This window comes from Mobula birostris, chromosome 31, assembly GCF_030028105.1.
Source record: "Mobula birostris isolate sMobBir1 chromosome 31, sMobBir1.hap1, whole genome shotgun sequence".
NCBI classification, from domain to species: domain Eukaryota; kingdom Metazoa; phylum Chordata; class Chondrichthyes; order Myliobatiformes; family Myliobatidae; genus Mobula; species Mobula birostris.
In genome coordinates, this window is record NC_092400.1 from 5,413,761 (window position 1) to 5,428,024 (window position 14,264).

General features: G+C 38.5%; 1 protein-coding gene across 1 annotated transcript in view; it reads right to left on the reverse strand.

Moving 5' to 3' along the window:
- sppl3 (signal peptide peptidase 3) overlaps positions 1-13,284 on the reverse strand; it is a 176,390-nt gene extending 163,106 nt beyond the window's left edge. The window contains exon 1 of the mRNA XM_072247987.1: positions 12,518-13,284. Coding sequence (XP_072104088.1) covers positions 12,518-12,540 — 23 coding nt within the window. The 5' untranslated portion in view covers positions 12,541-13,284. The remainder of the gene's footprint in view (positions 1-12,517) is intronic.
- Positions 13,285-14,264: the final 980 nt, after the last annotated feature.

Consider the following 14,264-nt stretch of genomic DNA (forward strand, 5'->3'; position numbering starts at 1 on the left):
TATGGATATGACTACAACCAGCAAAGAAAATCAATGGCACTCAATCATTGTTTTTTTCTTTTTTAATATTTTTATTAATTACTTGCATAGATGAATACAAAATACATTATGATATTATGGAAACAGAAACAAGGTTGAAATGCCCCATATCTATGTATAGTAAACTAACCATAATATTGAAAAGGTATATTTTATTCTAACCTAAAGCCCATAACAAAAAAACCCAGCTGTTTGGTTAAAAGAAAAAAAACCTTGGACATATAGTTGTAAATTCAAACATATAATAGCCATCATCATTGCTGAACAAGTTGAAGATTGTGAAAGTATAAAAAAAAGGAGCCCATAATGTGAAAAAATCTTATTTAGGTATAGAAATAGAACACCTAATCTTCTCTAGATTTAAACATGACATAACATCAACCAACCAACGGGCATGGGTAGGCGGAGCAGCATCTTTCCATTTAAGCAACAAAACTCTTCTGGCTAAAAGAGAAATAAAAGCCAAAATATGCAAATCATTTGGCTTAAGAGTAAATTCATTTTCTCCAACAATGTCAAACAAGGCAGTCAGAGGGTTGGGTTTAAAGCTTACTTTAAAAAGCTCCGAGAAAGTTTGAAATACTTCTTTCCAAAATTTATCAAGCCGTGGGCAGGACCAAGACATATCAATTAGAGAGGCCTCTTTGACATTACACCTATTACAGTATGGAGAAAAATCTGAGTAAAAACAAGAGAGCTTATCTTTAGTCATATAGGCTCTATGAACCACTTTAAATTGTAAAAGAGAGTGACACGCACATAACGAAGAAGTGTGAACAAATTTAAAAATTTCATTCCAAGTATCCTCATCAATTGAAATCTGTAGGTCTTGTTCCCAGAGGTTTTTAATTTTGTCTAATGGAATGTTTCTCATTGCCAACAACATACTATAAATATTAGAAATAGATCCATTATGACAAGGTTTCAGAGCAAAAATTGTATCAATTAAATTCTTATCTGGACATTTAGGAAATGTATGAAGTTGAGAACGCAAGAAGTCTCTAATTTGTAAGTATCTAAAAAAGTGAGCTTTACGAAGATTATATTTAATAGATAGTTGATCAAATGAGGAAAGACCATCTCCAACAAACAGATCTTGAAAACATTTAATACCTAGTCTATTCCACTCTTTAAAAACTACATCGGTCAAAGAAGGTTTAAAAAAAATTAGAAAAAAAATGGGACTAGAGAGTGAAAAACCAAATAACCCAAAAGAACTTTCTAAATTGTAACCAAATCCTCAAAGAAAGTTTAACTACATAATTATCAGTTAAATTACTTAAGGATAGAGGAATTGAAGAACCAAGAGAAGTAATAGAAAATTTATTAACAGAATTAACTTCTGAAGAAACTCAAACCGGACAGTCTTCATGATTAATATAACCAAAACGTCAGGTAGTATGTTGACTGCCCAGTAGTAAAACCTAAAATTGGGTAGGGCTAATCCCCCATTTTTTTTTTTTAGTTTTCTGAAGATGAACTTTGTTTAATCGGGGGGTTTTTATTCTTCCGTAAGTAAGAAGATACAATGATGGAGTCTAAAGAGTCAAAAAAGGATTTAGGGATAAAAACAGGTAGGGCTTGAAATAAATATAAAAATTTAGGCAAACCATTCATTTTAATAGAATTGATATGTCCAATCACCGATAAAGAAAGGGGAGACCAATTTGATAGTACCTTAACATACTCCAAGAGTCATAAAAGTTTTCTTTAAAAGAAATTTATAGTTCTTAGCAATTGTTATACCCAAATAAGTAAATTGATTTCTTACAATTTTAAAAGGAAGGTCAGAGTTGACTGATACCAAATTATTCAAAGGAAAAAGTTCACTCTTATGAAGATTAAGTTTATATCCTGAGAACTGACTAAATTCAGAAAGTAAAGAAAGTACTGAGGGTAGAGAGGACTCCACATTAGAGATGTAGATCAAAAGGTCATCAGCATAAAGTGACAACTTATGAGTGATACCCCTCCTTAAAATACCCGAGATGTCAACGGATTCACAAAACGTGATGGCTAAAGGCTCTAAAGCCAAATCAAAAAGCAAAGGACTCAGAGGACATCCTTGTCTGGTTCCACGTTGGAGATTAAGTGGTTTAGAATTCTGAGAGTTAGTAAGAACCTGTGCAGTGGGAGATAAGTAATTTAATCCAGTGAATGAAATTGGACCCAAAGTTAAATTTTTCTAATATTTTAAGTAAATAATTCCATTCAACCTGGTCAAAGGCTTCCTCAGCATCTAAAGAAATCACGCATTCCGAAGTTTCTTTAGAGAGAGAATAAATAACATTCAGTAAATGATGAATGTTAAAATGAGAATAACAATTTTTAATAAATCCGGTCCGGTCATCAGAGATAATAGAAGGCAGAATGTTTTCCATTCTATAAGCTAAAATTTTAGCGTCAACATTAAGTAAAGAAATAGGTCTGTAGGAAGAGCAATCAGTTGGATCTTTATTCTTTTTGAGAATAAGTGAAATAGAGGTGTCATAAAAAGATTGTGGCAACCTGCCTAATTTAAGGGAGTCAGAAAGGACAGAGAGTAAGTAAGGAATAAGCAAAGGAGCAAAAGCCTTATCGAGCTCTCCAGAAAATCCGTCAGAACTGGGAGCCTTCCCCGAACTCAAAGAATGGACAACTCGGGCAATTTCCTCAAAAGAAAAAGGTTGATCTAACCATTTTTGATTAACCTCAGAAAGTGAGGACATGTTTAAACGATGTAGAAAATTATTCATAGCAAAATTGGATTTGTTTTGTACAACACTAAATGCAAAATCTAACAGATTTGAATAAAAATTTGAACATAAATGCAAATTAATTTCTTTATGTAAACTGCAAACACATGGGGAAAAAATCTTTCATGCACCTGATAAACTTTTGACTGATACTGTCTACCAATTTACAAATTGTTCACTCAGAATTTTGCAGATACATTTATAGCTCCCTAGAAAGAGAAAAAAAATGAAAAAAGATTAAAGTCATCCATCACGTGATGCTTTTTGAAACTCAATTAATGCACAGGAACACATATCTAAAACATATTATATAGATAATGCAGAGGTTAGCCCAACGCTATTATAGCTTGGGTGTCAGAGTTCAATTCTGGCACTGTCTGCAAAGAGTCTCTGAATGCCCTCTCCATGGAATGCATGGATTTTTCCCAAGTGCTCCGGTTTCCTTCCACAGTCCAAAGACGTGCTGGGTAGGTTAAATGGTCATTGTATTTTGTCCTGTGATTAGGTTAGGATCAATTGGGTTTGTCGGGTGTTGCTGGGGAAGTATGGCTAGAAGCGTTGTATGACTAATAAATAAACAGATTCTTCCCCTCTTGCAAAACTTAGGAAGATAAAAGCTAGCATTAAATTTTTAAAATGAACAAGTATTACTGGATTCTCTGCTCATTTCACCTCACAACATTCAAGCTACTTTGACATATTGCGGAATATTGGTAGCTCGAGTTGGCTATTTGGATATTTGGTTGATCACCAAGCTTGGCAAAATGTTTGCAGATGTTTCAGCTCCATCATCAAGAAGCCATCATCACTGCATGGGGTCCATTCAGACCTTGGAGGAGTACCTAAGCCGGCATTCTGAGAAGAGAACACCCTCAAATATGCACTGATGATGGCTTCTTGATTGGAGCTGAAACATCTGTAAATATTTTGCCAAGCTCGGTGATCAATCAAACATCCAAATTCAGGCTACTGTTTGCTTTGACTGAAGTGAGGTAGCAGAATTTTGCAAGACACTTCTCGAACACCAGAGATGAATCTAACGTCATTGGCAGCAGTAACTCTTTCCTTGCTTCAAGCATCTGAAGCCACTAAGAACAATATAGCATCCATATCAATTTGCAAAGTGCCTAACCTGATGCTGACTAAAGACCAAATAGAAATCACAAATTGTGATTTATTTTGCATCAAAATGGCATCGAACTGTGGTCTTCGTTGAGGTCACAGCTCAGACATAATTTTAGTTTTTTTTTGAGGTTTATAGGGATGGATTTGGGGACAGAGAGGGGCGCTAAGGCCAGGGGTGTGGGGGAAAATGGAGAACAGGCTAGAATCCAAGTCTAAGCCCCTGCTCCATGTTTGAAGGCCAATGGCATGGGCGTGGTCAGATGACGGGCTGGCAGACTGGCAAGAACGCTCAGGGTTTCATCATCGACGAATCCAACATTCGAGATGAGGAATCTGGGCTTCATTTGTCGTCAACTGAGTCCTGGGTCAATACTGAAGATCAGTCCTCTACGGCTGATCAGAGGTCTGGAGCTTAGCCCAATGGCCAAAGCACAAATACGAAAATCTCTGCAAGTCCACTGGGGAAGACTGTGCCCAGTGTCTGCAAATCCATGAGTCCTCTGGTGGCTGAAGACAGTCTGTCCTAGGTTTAGAGGACTGTGCAAGTACGTGGGTGGGTAAGAAGGAGGGAGGGAGGAAGGATTGGGACTCGTTTTGCTTTTGTTGCTTGGAACGTTCTGTTTTATTGTATTCTGTTAAGCATTATGGACATGTTATGTTGGCACCGGAATGTGTGGTGGCACTTACAAATGATATATTTCATTGTAAGTGTTTGTATATGTGATAAACAAATTTGAATTCAGCAGGTCAGGCAACGTCTATGGAGGGAAATGAATAGTCAATGCTCATTGATCTGCTGGGCTCCACCAGTGCTGTGTGTGGGTTGAAGTAGAACAAATAGTTCAGAATGAATTTCAAACCCCGAAGTCCTTGGAAGCTGAAACCAACATTGCAAATGGTTGAAAACATAAAGCTTTTTTCTATATTGTCACTGGATATCCAAAAGCACTTTACAACCAATGAACTACTTGGAAGCCAAGTCTAATGATGTAGGAATTACTGCAGGGGACGATGAAAGCATAGAAATTAGAACTGGAACAATACTATTTGTATAAGTGGAGGGGTGCTGAAGAGACGCTAGAGCTAGCACACAAGCTAGAATAGAAAGATTGGAGGTAAGAGTGGAGGACTGGCAAGATTGCTGTGCATTTTGAACTAGTTTTACAGTCTAAAAACCACAAACAGCAGCAAAAAATCCAGTGTAAAAGTAATACTTTTCTTTAAAATTGAGCTATATAAAATAGCTGTTATTTCAATGTTATATGGTAGAAAAACCAAATATTTTTCTGAGTTTTGATTTTTACAAGTTTAACTGATCTATATACAAAAATAGACCAAGAAAAACAATGCTGTATACTGCAAAATAAAGTTTAGAGATGCTGAAATCTGAGGCAACACATAAAAAGCTGGAAAACTCAGCAGGTCTGGCAACATCTATAGAAGGAAACAGGCACTCAACAATTCATTTTGACCCTCCTCCAGCTTTTGGTGTGTTGGCATATACTGCAAAATTCACTTAGCAAAAACAAAACCTGTTGGTTAGCATGCGCAAATCACTTGCAACATAAGGAAATATCATTATAGTGTGAAAAAATTTACAACCTATTTTCTACCTCATGCACACACAATACAAACATGGTGGTGAAGCCAAGGTACTAATGATCATGTAATAAATCCAGATAAGTTTCAGGAAGAGGAACACAAGTATATAATTCAAACTAGTTAACACGCTAGAGTTATTTGAAGAAGAGGGGGAATCTGGATACTAATTTCTTCTCGCCTTTCCCTTCTCTTCAGCAGAATAAGATGTTTCTTGAGTATTTTTAAAGGGCAAAAATGTAAATAACTGAAAGAATACACAAAAGATTTTCAATTACACCAAAATATTTTCATCTGAGAGCTATTAAAGCCTTCCACTTCAAGAAAGCGATATTTGGAATTATTATTTTTAGATACCATATGAAATGCAAGCTAAGATCCAAGGCTTTTGCAGAGGATATTGCTAAGTTTTAATCACCAAGATAAAATCAGAAAATGCAGGAAACACTCAGCAGGTCAAGCAGCATAACACCCGCTGAGCAGTTGCAGCACTTTCAGCTTTTATTTCACATGCCCAGCATCTGCTGTTTGTTGGTTTTTTTTCAATAATGCCAATATTGACATTTTCTTTAAATAAAATTGTAGTTTTAAGATTTTAACCTCAATGGTAGAAATAGGGGAAATAATTAGTGAACTTTGTAACACATTAGATATGTAGATCAAATACTCAGCAGAGGTACTGATTACAACACGATTGCAAATATCTAATTTGTTAGGCCACAAGAATATTAAATAATAGGCGAACAGAAAAACAGCAGAGAAACGTATTGTTAGAGGCAAAAAGTGGTTAGACCAGACAATGCTCAAACCGCAAAAACCACAAACTTTTTCCACTGTTCACATGCAACTTTAAAAAATTCAAGGTCAATAAACTCTTTGGTGCCTAACATTATAACCCCAGCAGACATGTAGTCGTGGAGATACGATGACTATTGCACAAAACCTTTCAACCTCAGCAGACATATATTGGTGGAAGGCTGGGATGGTGACTGCACATTAAACTTGGCAGACTGGTCACAAAACACACAGCTTCAAATTGTTATGGTGTCAGATATTTACCACTGTTAGTGGGTGCACATGGGGTGATTGGGATCTCTTCTGTTTACCAGTTGCCTCTGGTATTCGAGGTTTTTTAAAGTTTATTCATTCTAATAACATGAACATCACTGGCATGGTCAGCATGTATTCCTCACACCGAATTCCCCAAGAACCAAGGAGGAAGTTAAACTTCAACTCAGGGTGTCTGGAGTCGCACATTATTAAAGTGGGTATGGATAGATGTTTCCTTCCTGAAGATTAGCAATGAATCACCTGGAGTTTTAAAATTACAAAATGTTACATTACTCGACTACATTTGTGATAACCCTTAGTTCCAGTTTTATTTACTTGAATTTAAATTCCCCAGCTGACATATGTCATCTCTGGATCAATGGTCCAGAACTCAGGCTACTGGTTCAGTGACAGCATTACAGTCCTACGCTACTGAATTGTATGAAAAAAAATGACTTATGACCATAAAACATGGGAGCAGAATTAGGCCTTGGCCAATCAAGTCTGGTCTGCCATTTCATCATGACTGATTTATTATCACTCTTAACCCCATCACCTTTGATGCTTTTGCCAATCAAGAAACCATCAACCTCCGCTTTAAATATACCCGATAACTTAGCCTCCACAGCCATGAATGGGAAATTGATTTTGCACTTACAGTTCAAGATAGCAAACCACAGTAGCTTATCTTAAACTTGAAAAGTCATGGCTAAATAATTCACAATACTTTAAATATCCTCACAAATCATAAATATGTTAAGAATAAAAATATATCTAAATAGGCAAGGGATGACAATTTTTACATTCTGCAAGACAGAAGAGAGAGAAACACGAGTTAACATTTCTCATCCGTGACCTTTCATCATAAATAAGATAAATAAGCTTTAGTATGTATAGCGTGGTTGTGATGTTGGTTAGGGATTGCGAGAAAGTGGAAGACAGCTGTGATTAAATGGCAAGAGGGTGATAGTGCAAGGTGAAAGGGTGATAGGACAAGAACCAATTAACCTGACCTGCCATCTAATCACCACTCGCTAGTTAGACTAGTGGCCACACCAGTTAGGCTTGAGGTGAGTGGAAAACAATTCACCTCAACTCGGAACTGATTCCATAACCTATGGACTTACTTTTAAGGACTCATGACCTCAGTATAATTTATTTACTTATTTATTTTTTTATTTGCATGGGTCATTTTCTTTTGCACATTGGTTGTCACTCTTTGTTTTTAATTGATTCTATTGCATTTTTCTCTGTTCTACTGTGAATGCCTGCAAGAAAATAAATTTATTTTGACTTTGACCTGATGTCTACTCACACTCACTAATTAGGCTGTCCAGGAAATATCAGCGATCCTGCTGATCTCCTGATAAAATTCACCACTACAGAGCCTATGGCAAATTGTACATCAAGTTGGTCACACTATTGAGTAGGGGAAGTCACGCAAGCCTTGCTGATGATGCAACTTCCTTCACTTCATAAGCGATTGGTTAAAAAAAACATGTACAAACATTTCTTGGTTGTGTCTTATTTGGGGCTGGATGATGGGAGGGAGAAGAGAGCAGGCTCATGAAAATCTTTCAAAAAAATGGGGACATAGTCAAGAAACATTACAGGGAATTTCATGTCAATCATACAGGAAACAAGAATTTTAAAATAAATTAAGATATGAAAAATTAGGGCCAATGTTTGCCTTAATTTAATTATTGGGTAGTTTTCTTGGGCAAATGATATTCAGAAAATTCACTTTCAGTCATTAATCCGAATGCTTCCCAGAATCCCTCACACACAGAGAACTTCAACTATCAGTAACACAGTTAGTACAAAAAAAATCACAGTCTGGCTGCTGATGCAAAAGAAAGCACATAACAGGGGATTCTAGTTCCCAGAGACATGGCAAAGAGCTAGCCTAGTTGGAACATGGGCAACACACATAAAAAAATGCAGCAGGCCAGGCAGCATCTATAGGAAGAGGTACATAAGTGGCCGGCTTGGTATGAGGTTCAGGTACAGTTATTATCCTTCAACCATTTGGCTCCTGAACCAACATGGATAACTTAATTCATCTTAACTTTGAACTGATTTCACTATCTATGGATTCACTTTAAGGACCTTATAACTTAGTATTATTTATTATTTTTTTATTTGGCACACTGTCTTCTCCTCCAAATTGGTTGTTTGTCAGTCTTTGCTCATCTGTAGTTTTCCCATTGACTATTATACTTCTCTGTTCTACTGTGAATACCTATAAGAAAATGAATCTCAAGGTGGTACACGGTGACATATACATGCTTGGATAATCTTATCTTGAACTTGGAATTCACTCCACAGGTAGTTCCACCTTCAAAGTGGAAACTAAGACAAGTGTCAGCTGTTGCTCCTATAACTGTCAGCTGATGGGGTAGACCTGGACCCCCAAAAAAAGGATCTTTACCACTGAATGGCAGGAAGCAGAATCTCAACCTAAATTTAGTGAAATACTGGGGATGCTAGCAATCTGAAATTAAAACTGTAACGCTCATTTTCTGATATTTCAACAACCCTTGTGGTGGACATAATACCTGCCTTCTTGCATGCAGATTTAGGCAATTACTTAACCACACACATATATACAATTAATCTTCAGTTACATTTTCGCAGTTTACCAAATCATAGGTTTCACTAATTGATGCAATTTCTGCACAAGACAAACTGGAAGGACAAAATCCTCTTGTAAATTGCTTAGAATATAAAGTCACAAAGTAATACAGCATGGCAAAAGGCCCTTCAGTCCAACTGATCTATACCAACCATGCTGCCCACCAAGCTAGTTCTGAGCTACTCCTTTCAATGTACTTATCGAAAAGTCTTTGAAATATTATTCCATCTGTTATGCACCGCCCTCTGCATGAAGTTACCCATCAAATCCCTTGTAAATCTTTCACCTCTCTCTGTAAACCCATGACCTCTAGTTTTTAGTTCCACTAACCGGGGGGGGGGGGGGGGGGGGGGGGGGAGAGAAACAGTGCTCACCACTCATGATTTAAATACCCAAGTGGTGAGAAGAGCTTGTTCCTATGCTATACTGTTCTAGGTTATATAAAGTCACTTCTTAATCTCCTACATTCCAAGTGATATGGGTCCCAACAGCTAGGATATTACGAAGTTTATTATTAGGCATAAATTATCTACAATTTGTTTAACCAAAAGAAAAAAACAAGAATGACCAAGAGCTTGAAAATAAATACTACGGTAACCATATCTTAATCTATTGGTACATCCCCACATCATGATCATTAATGACTCTCAGTGCTTGCATTCCTATCAACTTATGCATGTCTAAAATGTTTTAACAAGCTAGGACTACCCAAATGATTTATAATCACTCATTAATTTGCTTGGTCCATTACAGAGACAATTTCTGTCATAAATGCAGTAATCAATGTTTTCATTTGGCCTTCAAAATATCATTTTAATCACTTTACTGAAGTTAAATTGCATGTAGTAAGTTCATTCAGTGATTATTACTTTGTTTGGCCCAAAGGCAGTGACAGTGTTCCATCTCAACAACTCATTGCAAACAGATATGAAAGATTTAAAACACGAAAAATAAAATAAGGATTTTAATTATGAACCTAAGAATCCAAATGATATGCACCACCTACAAAAACGTCAATAGTTCCTAAAATATAGAAGCAGCATAGCCAAATTAGCATAAAGATACTTACCATGACCAATTATGCTTAAATTACAATTCTAGTTTCAGCTAAATTCAAATTATAGACAGAGACCATTTAATATGCTGCTGAAGTAAATTTACACAAAACATACTTATTTCTGAAACGCCCTTGCTGCCTCAATGAAGTTAAATTGGAGTTAGCCATATTTGGTTAGTGAACATTAAGACTCCAAATAATCCCTTCAACATCTGATGCTTAAATATGGATTTTAATTCTCAACATAAAATGTGATGTTTTGTAGAATGGAGCAGAGCAAGATATAAACATTTAAATTTGAGCAACAAGCATAGCATATAACCAACAGCTCAATAGGAAATCTGAACTACTTTTCTATGCTTGAAAACAGGAGCATCAAATTTGTCCACAGAAGACCAAGTAGCAACAAATAAAGCCCCTACAGTACATGGAGTAGAATGGAATATCCAATTCAGAATTTCAAACTATAGGAGCAAAGCTCAACCATTGCCATCAGCTGGTATTAACATGAAGATTTGTTAAATGATGTGCTACATTACTAAAGTCTCATAACTTAATAGTGGGGATTTACAATTAAATTTTGCAGTATTTTTATGAATAGCAAAACTTCAACAAAATAAAGGATGACATCAATGTATCAAACTAAATAAGAACATTTCTTCACAGGCTATTATGAATATGACTAATATGGGAGCACTGGAAACAATAAACACAACTTATTTTGTCCTTCCCCTTCTTGACCACCCTTTTCTTACAAAGAACACCATCAGTCAAGGTGGCAGTATAATTAGAGATCCCTTTCTTGCCTAGCCCAGCAGCTCTTCACATTGATATAGCCTCTGGATAGCTGGAAATAACTTAACAATCTATCAATCCAGTTGAATTGCAGAATCAGTAGTACAATGCCATTCTTCCAACTTGGACTACTAACATAGGCATTTTGAGTTGTGGAACATAAATATGAAATACTGATTCTAAAAGCAATACAAGATGAAAAGTATTGTGCAATCATTAAATCTTTCTTGTAGCTTAGGAAAACCGTTATTTGAGAAACACACAAAATAGATTGCTCTTCTAACATTATCAGGTCATTTTATCTCAACTCAAAGCATTGGATAATATTCATAATTATACATATTTATTTTCTATAATGAGAGTTAAAGGCATTCAGCTGCTGAATGTTAGTTGCACTTAAAAGAAACATCGCAAAGCCTATAACTAAAGATTTCACTGCGCCCAAGATACAACGAAAACTAACGCCTTTGGTATCAATGGAGTCCAAATGATCATGTTATACGCTAAACAAGTCCAACGATTTGAACATGATACCAATTTTAGTAAATTCTTTCAATATACATTTCTAGATCAGATTGAATAAACTACAAAAATCTTGCCTTCATAGAGGATTATCCAGAAAGCTTTTAAAAATATACACAGTATTCATATACTATACTTATGCAACTCATTCACCCCTCCCCCTTCAACATATCATCTAGGCAACTGTGAATTCTGCCAGTTTGTAAAATGTCATTTCTGCAGCGTTGAAATTTTTTCAGGACTAGTTACCACAACAAAGTGTACGGAATGCAATGCTCACTAACTCACTTGCGGTCGAACTATCATTCCTAATCCTAGGAAGTGAATACTACAGACCATTATATTCGTTGTGCGGCTTTCTTAAAAAAAACAAATGTCGGAAACAATTAGCCGCTGGTTGAGTAGGCCTGAACAACATCAGTGGAATATATTCTTAAGTATGCAGAATCGTTTATTGATTATCCTGAGCATTGCTTGACATGTCCGATTTTCATCTGTGTTGACATCTAAATTGCAAGGAGTCATTACATCCACTATCACTAGAGGCGAATTCTACAAATTCGGATTTAAAAGAATTATTAAAATATGTCATTGATTCGCTGCTCTTGGCCCCAGGATGCATGCACCCAGAGCTTGTCTCTCCTTCCATACAAAGTAATGCAGCCGCGAAGGCTGCGCTGTCCGTCCATTCACTCAGATCCCAGAGAAACACTGCGGAGGTCGGAGGCAGAGCCGCAATCGGCACCAGAGCGCCCTCCAGTCGCGGGCGATGCAAAGAATGCCTCCCCACCCCCCGGCCCTTGCAAACTGCGAGGCCGAGGCGGCCTCGGCCTACAATGAAAACAAACCGCCCACCCTCCAACCCCCGCGCTCACACAACAAATCGAGATCGCCGAACCCTTCCGCGCCAGCAAAAGAGGGATGAGGAAAACCCAGTGCAGGGCTCGGAAATTCACTCACCAGGAGTACGCCTGCTCCGCCATGGCAGCGCCGAGTGCGAGAGGGTGAGTAGAGGCACAAAGCGGCGGCGGCGGCGGCTGCAAACTCAGGCTCTCTTCCCTCCCTCCTTCCTTTTCCTCCCTCCCTCCAGGGCGGGCGAGATTAAAGTCGACGGGAATATTTTCAAATATTAGTACAGATTAAAAACCAACATATTAAAACATCCAGTCAATTCCTGGCCATCACTGTAACATGGCGGACAGGCGCCCTCATTGTGCACCAGAGGGGGCAAAGAAAAAATATCTTTCTCTCCTCTTCGTCGTCTTCGGCGACACAAAGCGTAAAATATTTTTTCGTGAAATGTAAAACGAGGTTAAACCTCGGAAGATCACCGGCTCCAGACACCCCGACAGTGGCTGCGTGTTTTCCGCCTTTTTCCCTTCCTTTCTCTGCTCTTCACCGCTTAAAAATTGTTTTTTTCTTCCTCTCCCAGAAAGAAAGACCTTTTCTCCCCCCTCGCAGGCGCTGATGCCGGTCAGTGTTTGCACACACACAGGACGCTCGCTTGCTCGCTCTCTCTTTCCTTTCACCAAGTCATGGTCGTGTCCCGGTCCAGCCTCCCGCGCCGGCTCCCGCCCCCTTCACTTCTCACTCGGAGTGGGTGTCACCCGAGGGGCCCGCGTCGTCCATCGGGCTCGGGCGCCGGCGCCGCTCCTCCCGCTGCCGCTCTGAGGGAAATGTCGGGCAAAAGAAAACCCCCCGAATGACGGCTTCCCCCGTTTGTTTTCACTGCGCCCCACGCAAGCGCACTCACCGAGCCGCAGCAAGGGCTTTGACATTACTCTGCGCCTCTGTCCCCTCCGGTCCTCAAATAAAGGGCTTCTGCAATAATCAGAAGAGTGGTGGTTGGTAATCCTTCCAACAAACGGTTTTGATTTGTCCTGATGTTTCTAGCGTGGCTCGTATTGCTCACTGGGCTTTCGGAGTCTCTAAAAATTTGCACTCAAGGAGGCCATTCAGCCCTCCTTGGCTGTAAAAGAGCTGCTGTGCTTAATTCCACCTTAAATCTGTAGGGTGCTGATGCAGAGTTTCTATCAAAAAGGTTGACAGTTCCTCCCACTCACTGAGTTCCTCCGGCAGCTTGTCGTTCTGGGTTCCTGCTACAGTCTCCTTGTCTCTCTTCTGGCTGTAGATTCCTGGCTCCATACGTGTTCAGGTAACCTTCTTGAGAGTGATGACAATTTCTCCTTCCACCCCCTTTCAGACAGGGAGTTTGACCAAACTGACTTTATCCTCTTTATGAGGGGAAAAATACATTTTCTTCCCTTTAAAGGTTCCTTTTACTACCAATCACTTTAAACGAATGCCTTCTGGTTTTGTTCCCTCTGCTAAAATGGGTCCTTTGTATTTATTTTATTCAATTGCCTATGTTTCATCCTCAGTGATCCGGAGAGCTATGCTGGCTCTTGGCAGGGTCACCTATTCCAAACAGGTCAAAGAGTAAAGGACAGACGAAGTGGTCCACCAGTCCTCCAGGTTCGGGGGTTCAGTTCAGAGCCAACAATCCTGACTGGTGAAACAAAATTGCTATGGAAACAGCAATGAAGAATTCTTCTACATCTGTGTGTGATGGTATTCCTGAGTCTCCACCCGGGACTTGCATGACTGATAGTAGTGAAAACCGAGGAAGGAAGCCCTGAACACTGCCAGAGATGGAGGACCTTCATTCCTGCCCTAAATGCCAGTGCATAACAGGCAATAAGTATTA